The 27,734-nt window shown below is 33.6% G+C and overlaps 2 protein-coding genes across 3 annotated transcripts; one reads left to right on the forward strand and one right to left on the reverse strand.

The window, feature by feature from the left end:
* Window positions 1-1,318: 1,318 nt before the first annotated feature.
* On the reverse strand, window positions 1,319-17,825 carry LOC138331471 (sphingomyelin phosphodiesterase 4-like). 2 transcript variants are annotated; one of them, XM_069279121.1, is made up of 18 exons: window positions 17,691-17,825; window positions 17,133-17,216; window positions 16,557-16,772; window positions 16,068-16,166; window positions 15,497-15,711; window positions 14,960-15,116; window positions 14,453-14,524; window positions 13,881-13,931; window positions 10,990-11,135; window positions 9,763-9,853; window positions 9,403-9,524; window positions 8,311-8,434; window positions 7,791-7,830; window positions 6,691-6,875; window positions 5,806-6,027; window positions 4,973-5,137; window positions 4,510-4,638; window positions 1,319-3,908 (listed from the first exon to the last, which is right to left on the reverse strand). In XM_069279121.1, the coding sequence occupies exons 1-18, from the start codon at window positions 17,727-17,729 to the stop codon at window positions 3,570-3,572; spliced, it is 2,496 nt and encodes an 831-aa protein (XP_069135222.1). In that variant the 5' UTR covers window positions 17,730-17,825; the 3' UTR covers window positions 1,319-3,569. The 2 variants fall into 2 exon arrangements, with proteins under 2 accessions (XP_069135222.1, XP_069135223.1); XM_069279122.1 differs by lacking the exon at window positions 13,881-13,931.
* Window positions 17,826-17,845: 20 nt separating this feature from the next.
* Window positions 17,846-27,608, forward strand: LOC138331472 (nuclear cap-binding protein subunit 3-like). The gene is made up of 12 exons (XM_069279123.1): window positions 17,846-18,104; window positions 18,542-18,604; window positions 19,278-19,375; window positions 20,544-20,701; window positions 21,144-21,275; window positions 21,652-22,202; window positions 22,892-23,081; window positions 23,246-23,317; window positions 23,727-23,754; window positions 24,226-24,383; window positions 24,511-24,919; window positions 25,571-27,608. Exons 1-12 carry the CDS (start codon window positions 17,886-17,888, stop codon window positions 25,842-25,844), a joined length of 2,352 nt encoding a protein of 783 aa, XP_069135224.1. The 5' UTR covers window positions 17,846-17,885; the 3' UTR covers window positions 25,845-27,608.
* Window positions 27,609-27,734: the final 126 nt, after the last annotated feature.

Here is a 27,734-nt window from a genome sequence, read left to right on the forward strand (position 1 = left end):
TTGTAAATATGCACACCACATTTGAGACAATTTACTTTCACTTTTTTTTCTGTCCAACAACTTATTTCCGACAATATAAATTCACAATATAGACTTATGATTCTTTTCCTTAATTTCATTTGAAACAGTTTTGTGGTGATTTGTTTTCACCATTTCCTTTCGGTCGCGAATTACGCAAAAATGAAACGCTCATGAAAATAAGCTTGTTTACAGTAGGTATTCAAATTTATTTTTTTTTAATGTTCATTATACGTGTATATTAATGTTTCTTTTTATGAATTACATGTAGAAAATTTTGTGGTTGTACATTTATATATTCATGTGTTGCTATCCTTATGGTGTTATTTAGCTATAGATTGCATCATTTTAAAAGTTATTCTAATCACCCCTGGTGATACCATTGAACTCATCTCATTCTAAGCTTACTAAAGGATTGATCAGTTCATTATCAAGTTATAGGGGTGTGTGAGTGAAAAGTTTACTTTAGCCATTCCCAACTGTATGGTCATTTTCATGATTTATACATAACAGTATTGTTTCTATACTTAGTCATGAAGCTGTGGCATTCATATTCTAATGAATGCCATTCTTGCTTGTTTGGTTTATCTAGTATTTACACAGAAATTATTGAGTAATGAACTTTTATACAGCACTTTACAAACATTGCATATACATATTAAACATCTATGAAATATTATAATATATTTTATAATCACAATGTCAAATTACTATGCAATCAGTTGTTAAATTGTTCATATCTATGACAATGAATTAATTATTGATTACTCAAATTTATTGCTTGTTCTTTTTTTCAATAAAAATAACAAAATTGTAATAAAAATGTTCCTTTTGAATTTTTTTTCCTTAACATAAATAATATGACTGAGTCTAAGGAATTGTCCAACTTGGAGAAGGAGGGAATTGAAGCTGGAGTAGCAGGAGAAAAACTACCAACCTGCAGTCAGTACCTGGCAATTGCCCTACATGGGTACTTAGAGGTGGAGGGCTTGTGATAATATGTCAGGATATCTTAATCAGTCTACCATCATCGTTGCCCCTTTTCTTGTAGAACAGGCAGATCTAGAATGCATGTGGTTTAGGCCCCGATATCTCAAAACAAACGTATTAAAGTCATAAATGGACTTAAATCAAATATGGATGTATTAAAACAGACTTCAGTCAAAAATATTTACTTTGTTACAGTAAGATTTGACTTAAGTCACTTAAGTAATGGATAATACACAGTAACTATAGACTCGAGACAGCTATATCCAGGTAACAACATATTTCCTTGCCAGAATAAAAATAAAACGCACCATTTTCAAAAATAATATTTTACTTAGCAGCATTTTCATGACTTGACATCTCTCAAAGAGATATTATCAACCAGTAGCATTCACTATCATTGGGTTCATACTAATTTAATCAAACTTACACAAACAATAATCTTCTTAGAGACTACATTCATTACAACATTAACTCCAGTTACAGTCACACCTCATTTCATGGGGCGACATTAATGTACACATCATATTTAAATTTACATACAGTTTAATTATATTCTCATATTCAGTCACTCTCATATTATCAAAAATAACATAGCATACATGTAAATGACTTGAAATATATCTCAACACTTGCCTCATTTCATGGGAAGACCATAATTATGTAAAATTTTAAATTACACATATAATTCTACCATTCATGATAACTTTCACAGTATTTATATGTATCGATGACTTGAAATATATATTTCAACATTTTTCTATAATGCAAAAGCTCATGCAATTAGTTTAGTCACAGGTTTACGACGTGCTAAAAAAAACCCAAATACTTTTTTTACGCGTCGTAAACCTGTGGTTTAGTTAAACTTGCCAATTAAGACCACTAAATTGACAAAGCAAAATATATTCATAACCAAGTGATTTTGGTTTATCAAGTTGCTATACAGGGGTGGTATATACTTGGCTCAGGCAGCAGCAAACTTTATAAATAAAGCACAAATAAATATAACACTACTGTCAACCAACTTTCTTTCATGGCTACTAAAATTAACGTTTTCTATTTATAAACAAGTTAGCAAAGATTAACTTTTGCTGATTTAAACCTTAAATGGAAATATCAATTATAGATTCAAAATATTAATGCACAGAAAAACATTCGCAAATTTACTGTGATCGCGAAAGTAATTCGAAGAGAAAGAAAGTTCGTTTACAGTACACAATGGAAATCATTTGTCATATGGTTAACATTCAATAGTAATGATGAATTTTGTTTTATTGTGAGTATATTTCATTAATTATTTGATTTATTTAATATGCAATGCCATGGTATATATTTATGTAAATTAGATTATCACGAGTGCACTGTAATAACATCCCCTACCCTAGTCCACCGGGAATTAGCTCTTCAAAAGTTATGACTGGATTTCGTAAAACGTTCATTATTTAATATTCATTTGCTGAAAAAAAAATATGACATATCATGGGGAAGAGGAAGATCATGAAGAATATTTTCAAGGTTTGTTAAAATGCTTTTGTTGTGTAATGTTAATCGAGAAGAAATTATTTCACATTGTGACTTGAATATTGTCACTAAACTTCAATTACCTACCCTGTATATAGCTTTGGGTCCAGACAACAACCATGCTATTGAAAATTGAATATTTCATATTGCATAACTGCACAATAAAGTCTAAAGTGGCCATAGGTTAAAGACTGGACGGACATAAAAATCATTCTAATATCTGCATGATCTGTTGGAAAATAATGTCTTTGCTTCAGCAGACATATCGTTTCAGTTCCAATGTATTACTTCCAGTTTAAGTCTAGGTAAGCAAAGATCAAAGCATTCTTGTTTTCAGGAAAACTTGCACAAAAATACAGAACAAAATTATCAGGTGTGTCTGAAAGTTTTACTGACTCAATCTCGTGTGACCTTAACATTGACAGTTGTCAATCAAACCGCCAGATACCTCATGTGACCTTGCATTTTGCATTGGATATATATATGCTTTGACATTTGCTCCGCCATTAATTGGGTAATGTGTGAACATAAACCATGGCTAGATACTGGTTAATTAATTACCTGGGCTAAATGACTAATCAATCTGGAACAAGAATTTGAGAATTTTTTAATCTTTGTAAATTTGACCCTTTAGTATTACTTCCTTGTGTCTTTTTGAGGACGATTGTCTCGCTCAACTGCACCAAGACTTGGAGAGTCTTTGTTTCGATTGACTCAACTAAAGCTTGGAGAGGTCTAATGTGGTCAAATCCATTACACAGGTTATAAGTTATGGTATATATATCTATCATGTATCACTTTTTCTGTGCATCATTTGTCTCGCTCAACTGCATGAAGTCTTGGAGAGTCTTTGTCTCACTTGACGCCACCAAAGCTTGGAGAAGTCTCATTTTTCACCATTACAAATCTCTTTCGATGCGTCTTAGCTGTGATAATAAAGCTAATGAAAGCCTAATCTTTGCAAATCCATTACACATCACTTTTGGTGTGTATCATTTGTCGTGAATGCACAAAGGCCCATAGAAACTTTACATGTTAATTTGTCACGTATCATTTTCATCATGTACCGTTTGTCTTGGTTGTACTAAGGCTCGGAGAAATCCGATCACAAGTCCGCAGAACAACAGAAAGAAGAAATATCCGATGGGACCGAGTCCAAACAGAAATCTCATAAACAGGTACACTATTCCTAGATACACCAAGTTGCGATAATTTGCCAAAAAGCGTAACGTTAATCTGGGTGTTTCGAGTTGTTTCTGTAGATTCCTCGAGATAGGAGAACTGAATCTTTTGTCCGGTGTGAGAGGTGGAGAGAGATACACTTGGAACATTTTCCCGAGGATTCCATCCTTGTAGTAGAGATCAAGGATCTCATTGTGGAACTGGAAAGAAACAATTTGTTAAATTAATGAAATTGTGATTTCCAGGATTTTCTAGCAGAGCCATTTTTAATATACTGTCAACCAACATATTTTCATGAGCGATTTATATACTTTCGCATATTTTCAGGTGCAATAAGATACTGTGAAAATGATAGCAGCGAAATTGTTCTGATCATTGGTAAAGAAGAAACAAATGACTCTATTAAATCGATGTGAAAAAGTCGTAATCCATGAATACCCGAAATTAAGTCACTGCGAAACAAGTTGGTTTAAAGTATATATATAAGATCTGTGTATTTGGATTGAGTGTAAATTCAAAATTTTATAACTACAAACACGTATACACGAAAAAAATGCATCAGTTCACAATTTCAATTTCTTTGTTTAGTAATGATACTTTGAAAAACAGTTTCCATTATCAAGATTAATTGGGTATCAGCAGAATAACCTTGTGAACAAGAATTAATCAAAAGAAGAATTATTTTATGAAAATCTGAACTCATTCACCCCTGGAGATACACTTAGACTCTCTTAAATCAAGGACTAGACCAGTCCATTATGAGATTTCAGGGGTAAATGAGTTAAAACAAGTGTAACATACCTGTGTGTTTACAAACAGACAGAACTGATGAAGTAAGCGCACCAGTAACGCATTCTCAAAACTTCTTATGGGCTGTAGGGCTGGGTCACCTTGGTAACCAACATCAAATTTCTTCATCCGGTTCATCAACTACAAGACACACAATATAAATAAGGTTTATTCACAAGATAAGAAAACGACTTCATTTTGCATTGTTATCAAATTAATGTTTGATGTGGTTTGATTTATTTTCACAATGTCCTACAAGCAGCCAGGGACATGGGAAGATGTGCCAGGTACAGTTAAATAAGTCTTTTAAGTCTTTATACATAGGTTGAATGTGTTGAAATTGACCATTTAGGACTATGAGAAAGTGGTCTTATTGAACAGGTGATCTTGATAAAGAGGTAGTCGTTATGGAAGGTTTGACTGTATGTGTATAGAAAGCCTTTTTTCACATTTCACACACATCTTGAACACTCACCTGAAATCTACCGAGGGGTGTGAGTTGTAGACCTTCCTCTGTATCCTCACAGTCAGGTGTCTCAAGCTCCGATAAATTACCAAGATACGACGTCTGTCCTAGCACTGAGGTCTGGTCGTGTAGACTAGACGACATTCCGTATGTAAGGTACTCAGGGGGAGGAATCTGATAAACATCAAATATTTAGGCTGTGCTTCTTAAACTTATGTCAAATGATTGGGACCCCAGTCTTATCGGAACACTAGTCAGGTCAACATAATGTCCAATAACCAGCAGTTTACCTGTGACAACAGACTTCAGCCCAACCATGCTAGTCATTTAAAGGGACAACAGTCTAAGAGTACATTAAAACTTGCACATATTTCGGAAACAAACCAGTTCTAATGGAATTAAGATTAGTTGGTTTTACTGTGATATGCCAGAAAAGCCCACTGTAGTCAAATGTATGTGAAATGTTCAATCGCCATTACAAATAGCCTTGTATGCCGAACCATGACCCTTGCCTGTGTAGTGAAGAATTTTTTGTCTAGAACTACTCAAATCGCTCTTACAGTTGTGTTAACATTATTAGATGCATGTTCGTGTCTAAAAATAATTTCATCAACTCCTCAGTGGTTATGTATTGCATTTGTTTAACGTGCGTGACTTTGACTTGGGTAAGGGTACAGCGTACATGTTGTACCTGCTTAATCGTATTGATCAACGATTTGGAATTTCAATGGTATAAATTAAAATACTTAACAATGATTAAAGTGATATTAATTAGATGAATCAAATGAGATTAATTTCTCCCGTTTAAACCACTTGAGGATAAAAACTGCCCCTAATCTTACCTCAAACAAAACACACAATCCTTTGATGCTCATCTCAAGGTAGCCATTCAGTTTCTTCACCTCGGCAACACTCAGGTCTCCAAAACTCTTGTTCTGGTCCTCAAACCAGGTGGATACATCAAAGAATGAAGAAAACCCAGACTTGGTGTGTTTGGTTGGCACAGATTCCGCAGTTGTGATGACCTTCTTTGCCTGACATATCTGTTTCATTACATCCGATACCTGTAACACCCAAGACAATATAAAGAATATGCAAGTTTATCATTGTGTTCAAACATTTTGCATCCAAATAAGTACATTTTTACTATGTTTTAAGGTAATCTGGAGATGTGATTATTTGTTACATTTTGTTTTAGGTCAGGATCATTTCAGAATGTGCCAGGTGGAGCCAGGTGGTGGAAAATTGGCGAATCTGGAGAAAAACCACCGACCTACAGTCAGTACCTGGCAACTGCCTCACATGAGATGCTAACTTGAAGGCTAGAGGTGATGGGCTAGTGGTTATATGTTGGAACTAGGCTACCATGCATATGGTTTCTGCCAAATTTGTGAATAGCATAAACAAATATATGTACATTAACAGATATAGGGAATCATATCTAGAATAGTCTTGATCATACTGAATCTATAATAATTGTCAGATGATTTCAACTCCTGTGGCATAATCAAGATACAAAAGACAAGCTGATGTCAGATATACATACAGACCTTGTTAAATTGAAGCCGTCTTGACAGTTATAAAAACTTGGATTTATCTAAGTATTCAAATTTAGTTTATCAAATATAAAGTGAAAAGTTTTATAACGACCAACAAATTTTTTTGAATTAAACAGATTATGTTTGATTTCACAAAATTTAAACTGTATTTATGATTGTAACACCTACTGCCTGCATGCTGGGTTCAGCAGCTGGTCCAAACATCGGAAAATATTGGAACCCCGATCTCTCTAGCTCGGAGATCTGTGTGTGTAGACTAAGGTTTGTCTCTGGTGACAGATAACTACCCCCCAAGTCATGTGTCGGCGAGAGTCGTATGGACCGGTACAGAGAGGAACACATGTCACGCTCAGCTGTAGGTAAAAAAAAAATTATTTCATTTTAAAATCACCCAGGTTTCTTTCTAAACAATGTAGACAACAACTAAATTAATAAACAGCAGGATAAGAATTTAATCAATTATGCTTTTCACTGTTAATTTGTTTGCTTGTTTCAGTTTTACATCCTATTAACAGAATGGATAATTTAACGATGTGTCAAGTTTTAATTTACAATTGGAGAAAAGCCTGAATATCCAGGGAAAAACCACAGGATTATCTCCCCCTGGTATGGTCAGTCCCATCCTCTATACTCCAGAGGTTCCAATCATGTACGATCTCTACACTCCTGGACTATCTCATAGTAAAACTGGAGACAACAGAACAGGTAACTTAGTCCTTTGATGCACATCAAAAGAGCTGTATAATGGTACACTGTGGTTGACTATGTGGCTTTGGAGTAGGGCGTCGCTTTCTGTGTAGTCTTCTAAGGAAACTTTTGCTGGTCTGTTCAATTTTTTTCCACTGAGCTGCCTTCAGTTTTACTATGAGATAGTCCAGGAGTGTAGAGATCATAAGTGATCGAAACCCCTGAAATATCGAGGATGGGTTAGTACCAGAGTTCAACTCGATTTGCACTCTTCTAAGAAGAGAAGTCTTCTCAGAAGATCTTCCAGCTTAAAGACGGAAGAGTTTCCTTAAGCAGAAGAGCTACAAATTGAGTGAACAGAGGTTATATTCCAGAAGAAGCAGAGTGCAAATAAAGTTAGACTCTGGAAACTGCCCCATGTGGGATTTGAACTTGCTACTAAGAGGAGGCCATGGTAAACTTTCACCAAAAAAAACCCCAAGAAAAACATAATGCATTGGCAACCAAAAATACAAGGAATAAGAGTACCATATGAACATGACTACAAAGTTATTCCTTATCATGACATCACATGGACATACCTGAACGTATTAGTGCTGACAGGTTCTGGATGCTGAATACCTGAATTGATAGGAAAAGCTATCAATATATATATATCTGCATAACTTTTAGACAATGTAGTTAGAAATTAGTAACAATGTGGCTGTAGAATCTTCAAATATTTGAAATTAAATTGAAATTGTTTCTATACAATTACCAGGATTACAGGGCAGAACTTAAAAGTATGAAAATGCTCACAAAAATTAAGTATTGGCTCTGTTTTAGTTTTTCACAATTCTTATTTGTTTATACAAGCTTACATATACATGGAGGTTGATAATTTTTCACATGCACCCATGTTTCTTTAAATATCAAGTCATTATTGCAATCATGACATCGCATCCATGTCTATATTGCATTTGTGTCATCACAGTGACCAAAATATGAGTTGCTCAACAAAGTGTCCTAACACCATTCTACATGGTCAGTAGAATATAATATTAACACCTACAAAGGTCTATAATTGTTCTCTATCACTAGTCTTTCACCACTGATACTTACTTTTGCCACTCTGTACAACATAAGGCCATTAATGGGAGAAGTGAGGTCCATACGGAAAACACGACACAGAAATTCTTGGAAGAGCACAGTGTAAAACAGGAGATTATCCTCCACGAAGGAATGCCTGCTCAATAAAACAATGGAGGTAATTAAAACAAGGGAGATAATTATAATACAGTGTAAAACAGGAAATTTTCATCCACAAAAGAATGCCTGCTCAGTAAAACAAGGGAGGAAATTATAAGGGAGATAATTATAATACGGTGTAAAACAGGAGATTATCCTCCACAAAGGAATGCCTGCTCAATAAAACAAGGGAGGTAATTAAAACAAGGGGAAAATTATATTACAGTGTAAAACAGGAAATTATCCTCCACTAAAGAATGCCTGCTCAGTAAAACAAGGGAGAAAGATTATAACAAGGGAGATAATTATAATACAGTGTAAAACAGGAGATTATCCTCCACAAAAGAATGCTTGCTCAGTAAAACAAGGGAGAAAATTATAACAAGGGAGATAATTATAATACAGTGTAAAACAGATTATCCTCCATAAAGGAATGCCTGTTCAGTAAAACAAGGGAGGTAATTATAACAAGGGAGATAATTATAATACAGTGTAAAACAGAGATTACATGCCTGTCAGTAAAACAAGGGAGGTAATTATAACAAGGGAGATAATTATAATACAGTGTAAAAAGATTATCCTCCACAAAGGAATGCCTGTTCAGTAAAACAAGGGAGGTAATCCTGCTCAGTATATCAAGGGAGATGATTATAATACAGTGTAAAACAGGAGATTGTCTTCCACAAAGGAATGCCTGCTAAGTAAAACAAGGGAGGTAAATATAATCCTGTTCAGTAAAACAAGGGAGATAATTATAATCCTCTCAGTAAAACAAGGGAGGTAGTTATGATACAGAGTAAAACAGGGGATTATCTACCATAACAGAATGCCTGGTCAGTAAAACAAGAGAGATAATTACAAAACACTCTTCCACAAAGGAATGCCTATTCAGTAAAAGACGGGAGATAATCAAAACAATATGTCGGTACTGATCATCCAAAATAAATTACAGACTGGTATACTAACCACCGTATTTCATCGACGGCCTTGTTATCAGAGTCACTATCCCGACGAGTTTTGGTCCGGTTGTTATTGATGCTAGGCATATAACGCCAGGGCTGGATGTAGGTCAACCACGTCTCCAACATCTAAACAGGTACATAAGACAACATATATCAAAATGGCTGTGAGACATACCTGGTAATTTTCCAGTGCGAGACACAATTTTCCAAATAGCAAAGTTTTTCTAGTAAGAGTAATGTAAGTTAGCTACGCAGCCACAATCTTAATTACATCTACTTATCATATTAAGTATGAAGATATTGTCATTCTTTTTTATTTGTACAAAAACTTTATCCTCATGTAAGCAGAAACATTTTCACTTACCAGTCTAAAGGAGGAATCCAGTGGCCAGCGGTCAAATCCGTGTCTGAGAAAGGCATACATTTTTTTCTGGATGATGTGTGCAAGAAGATTTCTGTAACAAAACTAGTCATTAGAGTACTGTCCCTGCCCTGTTTTATATTGCTATTATCTTTCAGAACTTTGTTACACCTGGTTTATAGTGCTCTAAAGCCCAATCTAATTACAATTAGACTTGTAATTCTGCTCCACTACTATGCTCTACGTAGGTACAATACACAATCTAACAACTCTCCGTTCGGGATAATCTCAGCATGACCCCTGGCCTAGAATTGGAACATCTCGAGACATATTATATATAGCTAGTAGTCATCTATACTTCCGAGAGAATCAATCACACAGAAGATTTCACAAGCAACACACTGATTGGCTAACCATAGAGACGATGTTTAATTTTCTAAAGCCTGATTAAACTATTAGTTAAGGAGATAGATTCATATCAACCACTTTAATACATGTCAGAAAGGGCTCTGCCCAGATTAGCTGACCCCAAAAACTCCTAAATACAATTTTTCAATGAAATAAGACAAGTTAAAATTTTGACCCTATTAGGGGCCATTGAAGCCACTGGATTTCCAGACTTCTTCAAAACTATCACCATGATAAACAGTATTTCTAAAAACCAGTGATGTCGATTTTCTCTGAAATTAGACCATTTAAAAAGTCTTTCCCCTTTAGGGGGTCAGGGCGGCCATCTTAGTTTCTTCAGGAATCAAACCCAATATTGCACACCAACATACTATTACCATGTGCAATTTCAAAACAAATGGCCAACTGTGGACTGACGGACTGATACACATACATACAAACAATAAGACTCCTACATCCACTGTACATAGCACATTAGAGACAGAATTGAAAAACGACTTGCTATCTCATGAAAGGGAGAAAATTGATATCCATGTATGTCACATAGAATCTATAATTATACTGAAACCTATCACACATATTGTAAACATGGATATTTTATTGAGAGCTTGATTTCAGGATTTATAATAATCAATTTTTTGATGATTTTATTTTCGCAACTGATATACATGTCCCTTCATACTTTTAGCTACACAGTTCATACATTCACAAAACATTATGTGCAGGGGAAATTTTCGCAATGAGGTTACCTTTCCCCTTTGCATAACAGTAATATAATCTTGCACAGTTAAGACACAGTTCATAAATTACATGTCGTCTTACTTTTTGAACTCGTCGAGGGGTGACACTAGATGCTGCTGATAGGCTGACGTCAACACATCGTGCGGCGCAGTATTAACGAAGTTATGGATGTGTTTGATGAGCATGCGTACCAGACGGGTGTGGTTCTTACTCGGCATAAAGTGTTCCTGGGGAAAATAATGAAATACATATTAAGTTATTCATGTATTACGAACATTTATTCAATAAACTGTCTGTGATGGTTTGACAAGGTAAAAGGCCAAACATCTCAGTACACATATCTAGTACGTAAATTGCAACTTGTAAATGTACATTATATAAACCATGACAGACAGATTGCGCAAATTTAAATCCACTAAAATTTTATTTCATCATTTTTCAGTTATAATCGGAAAAAATTTCAACCATATAATTAACTGGCTCTTCAGTAATTTCACTCTTTCAATCTTTGTAATAGTTGTCGGATACTTATGAGGCTAAAACAATTTCAGGAAATTAAAACGATATTGCTCTGGTAAAGCAGTACACAGTACAGGCATGCGGACAAACTCTAGATATTTCAATGCATGCAAAGCTGCAGCAAAATATGTCCGATGCTTTGCACAACTTTGTAAGCACAATACAATGTATTTAATATGATATTTGCATACAGCCAAAAATGTACATCAGTATGTATATAATTACTACAACCTGATATGGCGGTTGATCAGACCTAGATCTGTAGAGTTAGACAGACCATCTGTTTCATAAAACCACTTCCTTTGGGTTCCAGATGGTAATTTTTAACACCATTGGACCCTTGGGTGGTTCTTAAACACAGGTTTGACTGTAGCTGATTCTGTGAACAATTTCCACATAAATTTAATTTATGATAACTGTTCTATACTGTAACATTTTTACCACATGTGTGTTATAAAAATTTAGTGGGTTTTCTTGTCATTAAAGGCTAACAAGATGAGAGCAATATTGATACAAGTGAACTGGCAATTTCATTGAATTGATATATTTGTAGGTAAAGTATACAATAAATTGTAAAATCCCTGCACCATGATTATACATATACATGTACAATTGAGATATGTCTTTATAAATCAATCATAATACAAAAACAACTAGGTTATAGCTAGACTATGTGCACAGTTTATAGGACTATATCTAGTGAAGGAAATAACTGAAAGCAGTTAATTCTACGATTTAAATGAAATAATCTTACACTATAGAGAAATTAAACAGTTAATGAAATACGTGTCCTCTTACTTTTTGAACTTGTCAAGAGAAGACACACAATGTATGGCTTAGTGAAATGATGAAAAAACTTCTAAAACTGGAACTGGATAAAAATAAAACTGAGAAAAGACCAAAAACTTGGCCATGGGGAGAACAATGAAATAACTGGTATCCAACTTTGTAAGAAAGAATGTTTATCAAACCAAAAAAGACATGCATCTAAACATAGATCTGTATACATACGTAGCGGTCATGCATCTATGAACAACACATTATTATGTGTAAAAATTATTACATGGAAAACAAGTCATTTTATAGATTTATCTACACTTGGATTGGTACGTCTTCATAATCAAAACTGGCTCTCAAGGGAAAATCACTAATGAGTTTTATTATCATAACCTTTTTATTTTTATAATTACATGGTTTATAAAAACATTCTAATAATTGAATAAAGTAAATTTTACATATTAAATCAGGTGCAGTATTTTTAAATGCGCTTTTAAACTAGTCTATTCAGATAAGAGATCAAAAATCAAAATATGTAAAAGGTTCCTTAATTTTTCCCAACTCTTAGGAAAAACCAAATACAAAACTTCAGTTAACAATATCAATGTAACATTAAACATAATAATTTGTTAAGATAACACAGTCAAAATTAAAAGAAAATAAATTTTTCAACATTGATTAAAATAAAATAATTTTTTTTTAACAAAATATATGAAAAATATATGGTTAAATAACTGGACACATTTAGTTAAAAAAAATGCAATTTTGAAAATAAATTACATCATGGAAAGCTAATACATATGAAACGAAGAAAACGTGGAAACAGGAAGAAACAAAACTATGTAAAAATATCTTTGTTAAAGTGGCAACAGTTAAATAATTATATAAATAAATGAAATTAAAAGACGATTTTAAATCAAATCCTATCAGACAGTAGACAAAGATTATAAATAAAGACATAATAACATGACATCTAAATGGAGAACAGTCTACAGCCAAACTAAGGGAACAAACGTGACAGCAGCTATATATCTGAACATTCACTAATTCTGCCTCTCAACGAACATGCAGTGTTGTCATCATTTTTGTCCTTGTATTGATATCATGGTTAGATTCCACATGTCAACATGACTAGGTACTTATTAACCGTTTCTGTCAAGTGTTAGTGACTTTGTTTTTTTAATAACTACCGGGAAAGTTGAATTTTATAAGAAAAATTATCTATATAATCTATAATGATATATAACCTAATCTAGAGGATGCAGCTTTACTATGCAAAGCATTTTATCACAAATAACATACCTATTAATTCCTACTACCAAGCATTCAGGCAAGAAAAATATTTTGGATATAAGCTATCATTATTAACATTTCCTTATAGATATAGTAATTGATTTTTTTTTTGTATTCTAATTTCTAAACATTATTACAAAAGAAGGCAAATCCAAAATAATTTTCATGTTAAAGAAAATATTACACATTTTTATTGCCAGTACAATATGAAGCAAATTAAAAAAAAATAACCTCATGTTTAATTATACATGATAATAATTGTATGCTAAAGTGCAGTCATCAATTCGAGACTGAGACAAAAACGATGACAATAAAAATATATATATAAAGTATATGATTGCTGGTACCATTGTCAAGGCTGGTGATCCAAATAGTATACTTACATATAAATAGTCAAATGGTCCACGGGTCCGTTGAGAAGGGGTATACATTGTCTACATAGAGGCGTGGAAAACGTTACTATTATAGCAACATGTTAGAGTTTTACTTATCAAGGATCAATACTGTTCATAATTAATTTTCATATTTCTGTAACTGCACATGCTTATTGGATAACCTGTTATAATAAGATTTCATCAGCATGCCGAAAAATGTATTTCCTAGCATTTGAATCATCAACACTTCAATTTGCGATTAAATCTTCACTTTTGGGACTTTCTGGATATTATTTTTTACCCAAATTTGGAATTCATAAAATGCACCAGTAGAAGCATTAATTCAGCATTTCCAGCCGGAAAAAGTACCTGGAGTGTGAAAATTACTTGTACTGGACAGGTGCGAAATTTAAATGAGTTTTAATGATATTTGTTTTGTGGCAGGGATACAAAGATTTTCATATAAGCTACTGGTGCCTAATTTTGAAAGGGATTGGACAACTACTCCAAACTACCACAATGTTTAGAATAAATACTAGATTTGAAATGAGATTGATATTTATAAATTGATCCAAACTCACCATGGCATTACCAGTAAGTAACTGTCTCTCTACCTCCACGGGGTTCTGATTCAGCCAAAACTCCGCCAGAATCTGAAAATGAAAGTCAGCAAAAATTTCATTTTTATCTCACTGCATTAGTGCCAAAAATTTTCTTTTGTTAATTCATTCCTTTGACGCAAAAATCGTAATTTAAAACTTCACAACTTTGTCATAATTTCATGTATAAATTGTACAAAGAAATTATATTCTGTGTTGTTCACTATAAATAGCTATATGCTGTTCTTGAAGTATGGAACTCGGGAACTTTGGAAACTGTAGATTTATCACTATTAACTCATTCATCCCTGAAATTTAAATTGTCTTCAGGGATGGATGAATTATTCAAAACACTCAAAATAAAGGTAACTGAAATTAGACCTTTGAATCATATCAAAAGTCATGTCATCAACATCAATAATATGTTAATAACAGGATTGCTGAAACTATATAAGGTTTCAATCATGATAAGAATCCAAAAACACTAACCTGTAGAAATGTTTCGGAGCGCCATGTCTCAGCCTCACTCTGGCCAAATACAGGTGAGCCCTGCGTATGTTGTTTAGGCGTAGTGGTAAAGCTAGACTTAAGCAGGCCTAGTCGTGACCGTGTCTTTGGTGGTGTCACATTGCTGGGCGATTTGTTTCTGTGAAAGTCATTACTTATAGCATTAGTTGTTGTACTAGTGGAACGAGGATAAGTTACAGACTTTTATCTCTAGCTTCCTTTTTGAATTATTAATAAGTAAACAAGAATAATTGCATGCAGCTTCAAATATGTACTGGTTTATGCTCACATTTTGACAACTGAAATTATTCATCCCTGTTGAAGCATTTAGATTATTATAGTTCAAAGACTTGAATTGTCCAATTTTGGAATTTTTGGGGTGAATGTTTACATTGCCAAAATGTGAAGATTATTCTGTACAACCTGTCAATTTAGGGGTCAAAAATTTGATATTTTGATAAGAGATAATCTAATTCAGAACTTCAAAAAAATGCATGTTATACAGCCAATTCTGTTTACCCTAAGATTGAGTGTGCCATCGGACTACGCATAGGTGAGACACTGTGGGGCATCGCTGGTAAACTATCTTTGTAAAGTGGTAAGAAGTATGTAAGATAATCGTCAAGGAGACATGGGTACAAGCAGTCAGGCAGCGTGTTCCATGTCGAGTTCCTCTTCTGCCAAGCAGGACTAACAAGGCAGTACACAAAGTGGAACATGTAACACTCAAACGCATCTGGCAAAGGTCAAGGTCAACAGCAAGATAATATTTTCAAAAGATACAAGTTTTTTAAAGACTACCTTTGATAACCATACACTCTATGTACCTTCATAGCGGCATCATTAATTCCCAAAATAAAAATGGTTTCAGCATTACCTAACCTTGCAAAAGATTTGTGTTGGAAATTTAGTCAATGGCTAACATCAAATAATTCATAAATCTTACACTTTGATCTTTCTAAATATGGAGTATTGTTTGCTCTACATTAGCAAAATAAGGTAAAACTGTGAATCATTAATTCCACATTAATACTGTGTATCATAAATATTTCTTTTACTTTGGAACTTTTAAGAGGGTTAATAAAAGGATATTTAGCACTACTGTTGGGCGCCCATAGTTCTGATACTGTAATTTATTTGCATAAAACAAAGGAATCCCTCCTTCATCAATTATGTGTCTTGTTGGGGCCTACAAAAGCAGAAAAAATATTGTCATCATGCAGATCATGTTAATAAAATCAAAATGACAAGGAGATCTTAAATCATGTGCTAGTAAGCTTATACATATGTTTAAAATTTAGACATTGCAATGTAACTGGTATTAATCTCTTCTAAAAACATTTTAAAAGCATAACACATTGGGTTTTGTTATTTAAGATTATACATCTAATGTTAAGTTGATTAATTTAGCTAATGGACATAGCCAATTAAGTTTGTCTCAATTTTCATTTAGTATATTCTGATTTAAGCAATGACGGTGATCAATAGAGATTGATATGTAGATACTTTATAATTCATATCTAGATATATACAGAATATCTAGATACTTGTAGATTAAAACCAATATCTAGATACTTACAGGTAAATATTTGGTTGGAAATTCATAGCTGATGTATTGGTCTCCCTGTAAACTGTTAATCAGGGTAAAAAGTGGACCTTCTGGCGCTAGAAGTTTCCTCACAGCATCAAAGTCTTGTGTGTTAATAGAGCGACAAAGAATGTCAAGTCCCCATCCAGGATCCGTATCCAGGCCAAAGATGTTTTCCAGAAGATCTGGCAGTGCATTTCTTAACTCCTTCAAAGATTTTATTTCAGCTTAAACATGTTCTTTTTCTATCATTTATCTATATTAATTATTTAACACCCTATACCAGAGACAAAATTAATTGCTAGCCTCAAGGGGCTTTTTATTACATAATTATTTTAATATTGATATTTTAATATAAATCAAAACAAAAATCTAAGTTAAAAGTATTTTTTTTGAAACTCAAATAACAAGAAACAATAACTTGCAGTGATCATAGGAGGAAATATGAACTCATTCACCCATGAAGAAACATTTAGGCACATTTAAATCGAAGACTAAAGATCTAGAGCAGTCCATTGTTAAATTTCAGGGGTGAATGGGTCATCTCATATTTTTTTCTTTGTATACCTTTCCTCCTGATGACTTGATGATTGCATCCACTTCTGCACATCTCTGGGAAATAGTTTTTAATGCAAGGTTTTTCAAACGTATCTACAGAACAGAAATGAGAAGAGTATCAATATTCAATATATATGGGTTCCAAGTCGCACGTATAGACAACTGGCTGCACATTGGTGTAAGATTTGCTGTTTGTATTTCTAAAATTTGTCAATTTTAATTTATTTTTAAATCATATTAAAAGAAAATAATGAAACTTCTGAAATTCAAACAACAAGAACCGATTCGAATCATATTATATTTGGCTCTCGTTCTATGTTTGACTTACTGCTATTGTTTAATTTTGAACGAAGTAGGCCTACATTCGCTTTCAAAATTAAAATTTGCTTTCAGTTTTGGAGATGTAACTTTAACACAGAAAAAAATTCAGTTGCCTATTTTCAAAATTTACGTGTGTCCATTTTCAAATCTTAACGTCGTACTCAAGCATCCCAATATGTCTTTCCAATATAAACGATCTGGTAACAAAATAATTGTCGTAAACTCGTAAATAAACAAATATCTTACTGATATGCTTGTTCCCACTGCAGCAGTGGAGCTCGCCATGTTGTTTTTTTCTTCGGAGATTGTCGGATTGTTTTATCTAATCTATGTATAATTAACGAGAGGTCCGAAGAGGCATCATTCAAAGCAGCCAATCAAATTCGCCGTTACAAACATAGCGTGGCTAATATCCAAACCGGAATCGTTTGAGTTTAAAACATGGCGGATGGTGATAAGTTTCCAAACCTTAAAATCTGCATTGATAACACAGAATCTGACGATGAAAATGCTGACGTTGTTTCCATCCACGAAGATGAGGAACTGGACGACGACAGATACAATGCAAGCGATGACAGCGATGATAATGAAGTCGAATTCAATGTCCGTCTGGGAAACATTGGCAGGAACGAGAAAAATAAAACCCGGTCTTTGACAAAGGTTATATTTTATCGCTTGTATTCGTTGACTAGACCTAGTTTGTGTAATAAGAAATATTTTTTAGTTTTACAATTTGCATCAATATTTTTGATTATTAAGATTTATTGTATTTCTGAAATTAATTTAGGTGATAAACTACAAAAAAATAATAGGGTCAACTGAAAGCATTGTTATTGACAATATTGTATCATAACATGCACGATCACGATTCTAAAGCTAGGCCTATATTGTTACCATAGAGATGATACATCTTATAGAGAGTCCACATCTTATATGCATTATAATAATAAATTAATATATTGTCTGCCCTATACAGTATATATCAGAATCAATTATAATAAGTATTGTTGAAAAACTATAATATTAAATTTATTTATAAATAATAAATTGCATTCAGAATTACAGGTATTTGAATATTATTTTATTATTCCTTTCAGCCTCATAGAGTGTATAAAAATAAAGATGGAGATTTTGTTACTGGTGTGGACATCACAGACAAAGTGAGTATACACAATCGTGTAACAAATCCACATTGACTGAAAAATATACAATCGCAAGTTAACTCAGTATCATCACCTCTTCCTCACAACTGTCCAATGCACTTAGATGATGTGAATCAAGAAAAATTAGTCCTACCTTTTTGATGATTGAGATGTCACAAAATCACGCCAAAATATTATGTCACAATCACCAGATGGTTGGACTTATTGAGGGTAATCTACTTCACCAATGTTGTTTTACTACCTTTTAAAAAGCGGATTAATGGTTATTTCATAAAGTAGCTATATTGGAAGGAAATCACCTATGAATAGACTGGGGTTTTTTAACCACAAAGTTTTAGAATGCCAAGGCTTTTTATAGGGCTTTTTGGGGCCGATAATGGGCCTCATTCCCAATGGAAATTATTTTAAATTTATGCCAAATTCCCAAAAAATACAGTTTACTCCTGGAAATTTCCTTCCCAATTTGCAAATTTCTTTCCCAAAATAAGGTAAAAAGGCTTTCCCAAAATAAGGTAAAAAAGCCCTGCATGCACAAACCAGAAGAAAAGACATAAAATAGAACTTATAAATCGAAACTGGATACAAAAAAATGCGAATGAAAAGTACTAAAGTGGCATTACTTGGTAAGTGTGATGAATAATTAAATGTGATAAATAATTTCTATCTTCAGACAGAGAGAAAGAAGAGACTTGAAAGGGCCAAGAGATTTGGTGTCGGTGAAAAAGAACAACAGAAACCTCCTGTCAACTTGAAAAGATTATACAGAAGGTATTGTTAGTAACCACTGTTGAGAGTTTTATGTGAGGCATTCGATTGATAATCTTTTTTTTTTTTTTTGAAAATGACAGTAAAACATATTTATAACAAACATCTTGGTATCACTTTGTTATATGTATAGTTCATTATATACACATATTACAAATATATTACAGGAACCTTGGCGGAGAATGAAAATTACTGTGTTATAAATAACCATGAATTTGTTAGTTTGTTAGTTATGAACATGTTTTACTTTAGTTCTATATTGACAATTGACGTCTTAGTGTTCTGTCTGATGTCTCTGGTGGTATGCTTCAGTGAGCACTATAAAATGGACAGAATTCCACTATTGCAAACAGACATAATACAGCCCCCAAAACATTCACTCATGTAACTCACTGAGTGAATCCAACCAGTGGAGGCTGTCTTTTAATGATCCTGGTTTTTAAAGGGACAATTCACTCAGGCTTATTCTATCACATAACCACAAAGCAAAAAATGGCATTAATGTATTATTCTACATTCCATACATTTCAAAAAATATCGACAACTTCCATGTCATTGTTAAGTATTTTTATTGATATCGTTGAAATTCCAAATGGTACAGCAATATGATTAAGGAGGTATAATATACACACTGTACCAATACCCGAGCCAAGGTCACGTACGTTAAACATATGAAATACATAACCACTGAAGAGTTGATGAAATTATGTTTTAGGCAGGACAATTTACCTTATAAGGTAAACACACTATTGTAAGAGCGACTTGAGTAGTTCTAGACAAAAGTTGCATTACTCCACAAGCAAGGAGCAGGGGTCGGCATACAAGACGTCCGACCACAATGTGTTATGGCGGACATCGAGGAAGTTTGCACATTTCATACACATTTCACCACTGTAGGCTTTACTGGCATATCACAGTAAAACCAACTTATCTAATTTCCATTAGAACTGGTTTGTTTCCGATATATGCGCAAACTTAAATGTTCTTTTAGACAGAATTGTCCCTTTAATAGGTTGTAAAACTTAATCAACTAACCAATATTTCTAGTTTGAATTCTACCAGATTAATCCATATATCTATATGGGTATGAATAAAACAATGTCAACTCTCTAACTGGACTATATCCAATGTATGATATAATATTTACCTCATAATTCATTTTCTGTTTTAGTTTGGGTTTGGATGAGAACAAACCAGACAGTGATGAGCGAGGGATTCGTTTGGAGGCCATCCACATACGTGGTGTTAACGAGATGAGCAGCAAGGATGTCTTCAACTACTTCAAGGAATATGCCCCGGGGGAAATCGAGTGGATTGATGATACTTCTTGTATGTAATACACAGAACACTTAAAAAGATATTCCTTTGTTGAAAATTAATTTTTAAAGTTTCAAAATAAAATTTCCGCACGCAATTAAATTTTTGTATTTTTGCGGATGATTAGACACTGTGAAAATGCTCTGAGCAGATATATGTTAGAAGCATACAACTCCAAATCATGAAATTAAATGGGCATGAAAATTTTTTTAGGTATGGAAATGCAAAATTAAGTCGGCGTAAAAATAAGTTGATTTGACTTTATTGTAAATAGGAAATCTATATTCCCTTAACAGTGAAAAGTATATATAATATTTGCATAAATTCTACATTGGCACACTTTGATAATATGATAGTTTTGAAAATATTGAGTCCTTAAAATTTATACATCAACATGCATTACATGTAAAAAAAATTTAAATACATGTATGATATAATAGCTGTCTATTTATAGGTAATGTGGTGTGGCAGGATACCGTGACAGCAGCTCGAGCCATGATCTGTTGTAGTGTAAGCTACGAGGCGGCGTTAGGGAATCATCAGAGCTCCTCAAATAGTAGTGAAGACTCTGATACAGAATCAATGGGTATATTGAAATTATATAGATTTGATTGGTAGAAATTTAGATAAATTTGATTGGTTGTAACTTAAGATATATTTGATTGGTAAAAAATTTAGATAAATTTCATTGGTTGAATTTTAGATAGATTAGAATGGTAGAAATTTCTATCTTGAAAGGTTTTATCAATGGAATTTATAAAATCGAGCTAACATCGACCTATCAAAGTTGGTGATGATATACTATCCTGACATTTTTGGATTCATTTAAATGTAATGATATTTTGATTGATAACTGAAGTATGTAAAAGAGGTGACTACTAGGTGGATGATTCGAGCCCCTTGGGCCTCTTGTACTTAACTTGTCACAGACAGTGTGAAATAAAGCATGCTTCTATGTTTAGGTAAAAAAAAGAAGGTGAAAACGAAGACCAAGAAGAAGTCCAGACATAGTAGCAGTAGCAGTTCATCTTCCTCATCATCTTCATCATCTTCATCTTCCTCCTCTTCATCAAGTGATGAAGATGAAGACAAAAATAAGAAGAAATCTAAAATGAAAGCAAAGACAAAAGAACCACAGCCAGAGAGAACTGAGGAGAAGATGGAGGATGATGATGTGTTGGATTTAATGGATGAGGGCCCTGTTACTGTTAATAAAGATGAAACAAAAACAACAAAATCAGACAGTAAAAAGTCAGACAGCAAAACTGATAAAAAGTCAGACAACAAAACTGATAAAAAGACAGACAGCAAAACTGATAAAAAGACAGACAGCACAGTGAAAAAATCTTCAAATAGTGAAAAAAAAAGCAGAAAAAATAGAGACTCATCGTCAAGTTCTAGTAGTTCTTCATCGTCCTCATCTTCATCATCGTCATCAGGTTCTTCATCATCCTCGTCATCTGGATCATCATCTTCATCATCAGGGAGCAGTTCCTCAAGTAGTTCAGATGAGGTAATGGGAATAATTTACGTACCACGTAATACCCGATAACGTTTGTGTGGGACTAGTATCTGCAGTGGTGATGGAATGTAACTCTTTGTAATATTCCCATAGAAATGATGTTAGCCTGGGATATCAACTTTTAGCCTCATTCCATCACCAATAGATACAATAGTTCAGCACAATTACTATCCGGTATCCCGTGGTAGGTGAATAATCCCATTTGTGCATGTATGATCAGTGGTTTGAAAAGTCAACAAAATGTTTCATTTACAGCAGATTTAAGAAATCAACCTGATACTTTATTTTACTTTACTTTATAATGCCCCTGTCATAAGATGGTTAGGGCCTAGGGAATCATATTGAGTATTTGCCTTTGAGTTACCATGTAGGTAGGTGTGGATTGTGATGTCATGTGTTTGTAAAGATTTCTGAGAAAATGATGGAATGATATTACCCATATTACAAGGGAGTTATTTCCATTGCGAGTAGGTATTAATTGTGATGTCATTACTTTGTGAGCAAAATATGGTATATTCTCTGAAACATAGGATGTTACACTCATTATGACATAACAATCAATACATACCCACTAGGGCAGATAACTCTGTAATATACTAAATGAAGAGCATGTATGTCTCATGTGATGTACCATTTTAAAATAATGTGCAAGACATTAAATAATAAATTTCCTTTTGTAGGAGATGGACGAGGAAAAGAAAAAGAACATTCAAAAGAAAAAAATGGAGAAAAAAGCTCGCAAGAAAGCGAAGCTCCGGAAGCGTGTACTAGTCCATAAAGATTCTGATATTCCATGGCCCCCTGGTAAATGGCGACTTGGCAAGGTCATCCCTAAGGCTAAACATATATTTATGCGATATTCTAATAAAGGTAAGTGTTGTATCTTGTTATGGGTGTGTACGTATACAATAACAGTGAGTTAGATCAATTTTGTGCAAACTAAGTAGTATTACTGTATGATACCAAATGTTTTGAAATGCATTAAAGTATAAAAAATAGTTTTGCTGTTACGATCTTGTTGTTATTTTTAATAGCTGACAAAAAGCTAAGAGGAGCTGAGAAGAGAAGTGAATATTACAAAAAGTTTGGAAATCCAAATTATGGAGGTATGAACGTTATTTTAATTCGATTGACAATGTTTGATTTTAGTACAGTTGGATAAACATGTGGATAAATAGTTTGAATATAGCTTTCAGTTTTGTTGATAAATAAAAAGATGTTTTCTAACTTATTAGATAAAGAATCAATGTTCTCCCACTATTCAAAGATTTGTTACCGATTTGAGCTGTGAGAGATTTCTCTGTCAGATTGACAGATTGCGTGCTCTAACCTTTTGAACCGGGATCTCTGACAAAATCATTACCTTATGTCTTGAATTCATGCTGTATATCAATCAAGCCTCAGTTTGGACATTCATGATTTTGTTGCTACACCCTCAAAGTAGGAAAATATTCTATGACTTAGCTATCATGAATTATTTTTTGTTACATATATTAAACTATTGTTTTATTTCAGGATTGACAGGACTAATCAGCAACTCAAGGTTAGTTATCAGAATTCATTGTTTACCATCAGATACATGTTAAACTCAGTGTTAACATCCCACACTCTCCATATATATTGGCAATTTTGCACCAGAACTTGCATAAAATTTTTAAAAGCATATAAGTTTATAAAAATACACCCTAAATAATTTTTTTTCAAGTTGATTACTTCAAATCGTAAAATGTTTTGATATATAATTTGATTTATAAGTAAATATTTCTTGATTTTCATATAACAGAGTTTACTCCCTTGATATCAATGGTGACATCATTACAATGAGTGCAAAAATTGCATCATTTTATCTAAAAAATATGATGTCATACTAAATAAAGGGATGTTACTATCAATACCAACTCACAAGGGCTGATAACTATGTAATATGCAAATACAGAATACAAGACCAAGAATCATATAGTCTATAAGGTTAAGTGAGAAAGTTTGGTTTGATCACAATTTTTCCTTACAACAGGAAGAGGAAGATGCGTGCCACCCAGCAGCGTGAGGAAGTGAAGGAAATAAAAGCAGCCATACAGGCTAAACGTGCCACCATTACGTACGACGACGTTAATATCTTTGGAGATTCGGCTTTTACCCCGAATGTGGATATGGATGAAATTGAGGAATTTGGTAAATATGCTATACATTTGTCAAATCATTTTATTTGTATTTGAAGATTCTTTAAACTAAGCATTGAAAATTTTATTTGATACAGTAAATATTAATGAATTTTGTGATTGTGATCTTATCCTATTAGGAGCGGCCAAGGAAGTGAAACCAGAAATCACACCTACTCTGACGAGCAAGCTCCTCGAACAACACGAAATGGAGGAAGGAGAGATAGAGGATAGTGAACCAGAGGATTTGATACCGCCAATCATGCGACAGCGGGATGTCCGACCGCGGGACACCAGGGATTTCCATATAAAGGACGTCCGGCCCAGGGATCCCCATCCCCGAGAGGATCGTCGTAAAGTACAACAGCAGATTGATGAGGATGATGATTTCCTGGACCTATCTGGTGACCCGAAACCCGAGGTAAAGGAAGTGGACGAGGAGGCTGTATTAATGGAAAAGGAATTGGACATTCTTCTGGCCTCACCCCCGCGCAAACGCAGCATGAGGATGTACGCCGACGATATCGAAGACGAGAGGAATGCCAAAAGGTACTTATAGTAATGTATGGAGATAAAGGAGCAAGATATCAATGATTAATTGTAAATGGGCAGTTACACTATATATCGTCCATAATTAAATGTTGTTTGTTGGATCTGAAGTCCAAAGTATCTCAAATGACAATGAATTTACAAAATATCCAATACAATCAATTACTGAAAATTTGTTCTGCTGCTAAAACACTTTTTTTTTTAAAAACTGACTGTTTCATTATGAAGTTTAATCATGAAATTAAGGTTACCATAAGAAATATTATTTGAAGTACATGTACATGTTCAAAGATGCTCCAATGCCGATAGAGCAAAAACGATACCTATCATTTAAGCAATAATTGGTATTTAATTGTGTATATAAATGTCTAATTAACACAAGAAATAATATAAAATAACACACTGGTTCCAGGTAGTTTGCTTTTAGTGCATGCACAATCAGTGCTAAATTCCATATAGGGCATAGTGCCATGGAATTTTTTCATGATTCAATTAAATATTTTTAATATTTTTTTATCTTGAAGTAAAATTAGAAGCTCAAACTTTCCAATGGTAGTAATGGTGTAAAGTGAGTAACTGAAGAAAATTCCAATTAATGTTTGTCAGCAATGGAGCATCTTTAAGTAAAATTCATAAACCTGTCTGTTGTAGTATGAAGAGGAGCAACGTGGACCTGACAATATTTGCTGATCGTGAGACAGAGAGGAAGGTTGGTTTGTTGGATGACGATAGCCCTCCAGCTCCTCGTGTACGTGACGCACGTCAGAGGATACGAAGTGCAGGCAGATCATTCGGGGCAGCTCACATGGATGGGTCACCAAGCAGGAGTGGTAATGATCTTCGTAGTAAACTCCAGCGACGGAAAACTGGAGGCAAAGACAATAATTCCAAATATCAGCGAATGAGGATAGAGGTATATGACTGAACTGTGAGGCTGTTGTACTAAGGGACTGAATTTCTCAGCAGTGTTTTACATACACAGTGTGATGTGCTGGTCACTATGCTAAACGTTACAGAATTACGTACAGTTACAAATAGTGTCTGACTGTCCAAGACAACTGTATGTATTTGACATTGATTGCTATTTGTTCGACACAAATAGACTGTATAGATTTATACAGGTGAGAGTCAGTGATTACCTGTATCATCTTGTGATATATTGATGAAACTTTGACATTGGAAATCAATTTCCCCATTGGAACTTTGAAGAATTTTGATAAAAGTTGAAACTTTTTCTGAATAGATTATGTGGTGTAAATCTGTATTTCTTTCTTTTTTTTTCTTTAATTGGCTATTGATAAGTTTCTTTTCTTACTATCTTATATGTATTTTTACTTCAATTTTTGGACATAATTGTCATATAAATAAAATTTCATTGGCGGTTTTGTCTCAAATGTGTCGCAAGTGACTGTGTGAATTTGATTGGTTTAATGACTTTTAACAGTGAAAGTTAAAAAATGGATCAATTTTTAATATATGTACAAAGAATGTGGATAGAAAGTTATTTATTTTTATAAACAAACACAAAGCTAATTAGAATTAACTCGCTGCTGGTAGGGATGCCTGTCTAATATACAGACTTTACCATGAATTTCTCATTAAATCTAAATAGCAAGTATGTGACAGCTGATTGTAAGAAGTCTTTAGAACTACATGTATTAATAATTGGATTGTAAGTGAAAGGATTTAATTTTGTGTTTGCATTTATGGTTTTACTTAAAGCATTTTCTGCAAGATATTTGCCTGACAGCATTTCAGCATTTAATAGAATTTGAGGTAAAAAAAGAAAGAAAGAAAATATTTTGAGGCGATGTTTTAGCCATTTAACTTAGCTTGCATGCCAGGGTTTGATCTCCAGTATGGACATGAAAAGGTCAGGGGCACTTGCCTGATCCTGGGTGGTTTTGTCTTGGCACTCCAGTTACCTCCCCTTTCGTGCTTACATCCAAGTGATTTATACCTGTACATAAGTTGTATAACTTGTTACGCAATCGACGTAAAATATATATAGAATATATATATATTGCCTGTACAGGACTAGGCAACTTGCCATCCAACATAATACTGCAATTTGCTTATTTCACCTGTATAATTAATAGTCCAATTCAGACTTTAATAAAAATTCTAGTCTAGTTATCTGTATTTTATTTATCAAGAAGACGCCATATGAAAGTCTTTAAAAAAAATGTTTTAGCATTGTTCAACTAAGGTTAGAGCAGTCACCTTTATTTCTTTGTATTTTGAAAGTATTCTTAAAAATGAACTGTACACTTAATAATGTGTACATGTATTAAGTAATTTCAGAAACTTGAGAATGGAATGTTATTTGAATAATCAGAACTACCCGGTAGGTATGAAAAGCTGGAATGAGTGGGAATTTCAATCAAGGTTGAGTGTGTGTAATTTTGACAAGGATCAGTTTGTTGTGATCGTGATTATATAGAAAGTTTACGCAGTCTGAATTACACATGTATGACACATAGAATTATTATTCACATGACCAGAAAATGGAATGGAATTTTTCACATGAATTTCATGGGAGACAATTTTAGCTGTGTATGAATGCTCAGTTTTAGGAAAATGTTAAGAGATTTTTACAGGTTAAACGTGATTTACTGTATTTTAAGCATTATTGCAATGTATAAATCATTGTTATAAATAAATAATAGGCCGCTGGGTCTAAACTTTTGATCTTATTTCTTTATTTTTTTACACATTTGATATAATTTCTCATTGTTTCATTAGCATTGAGAAAGGTTTTTCATTGAATCAGTGTATTTAAGCATCACTCAAGATTTATTTCTTTTTTCAAAAT

This window comes from Argopecten irradians, chromosome 9 (genome assembly GCF_041381155.1).
Source record: "Argopecten irradians isolate NY chromosome 9, Ai_NY, whole genome shotgun sequence".
Lineage (NCBI taxonomy): Eukaryota > Metazoa > Mollusca > Bivalvia > Pectinida > Pectinidae > Argopecten > Argopecten irradians.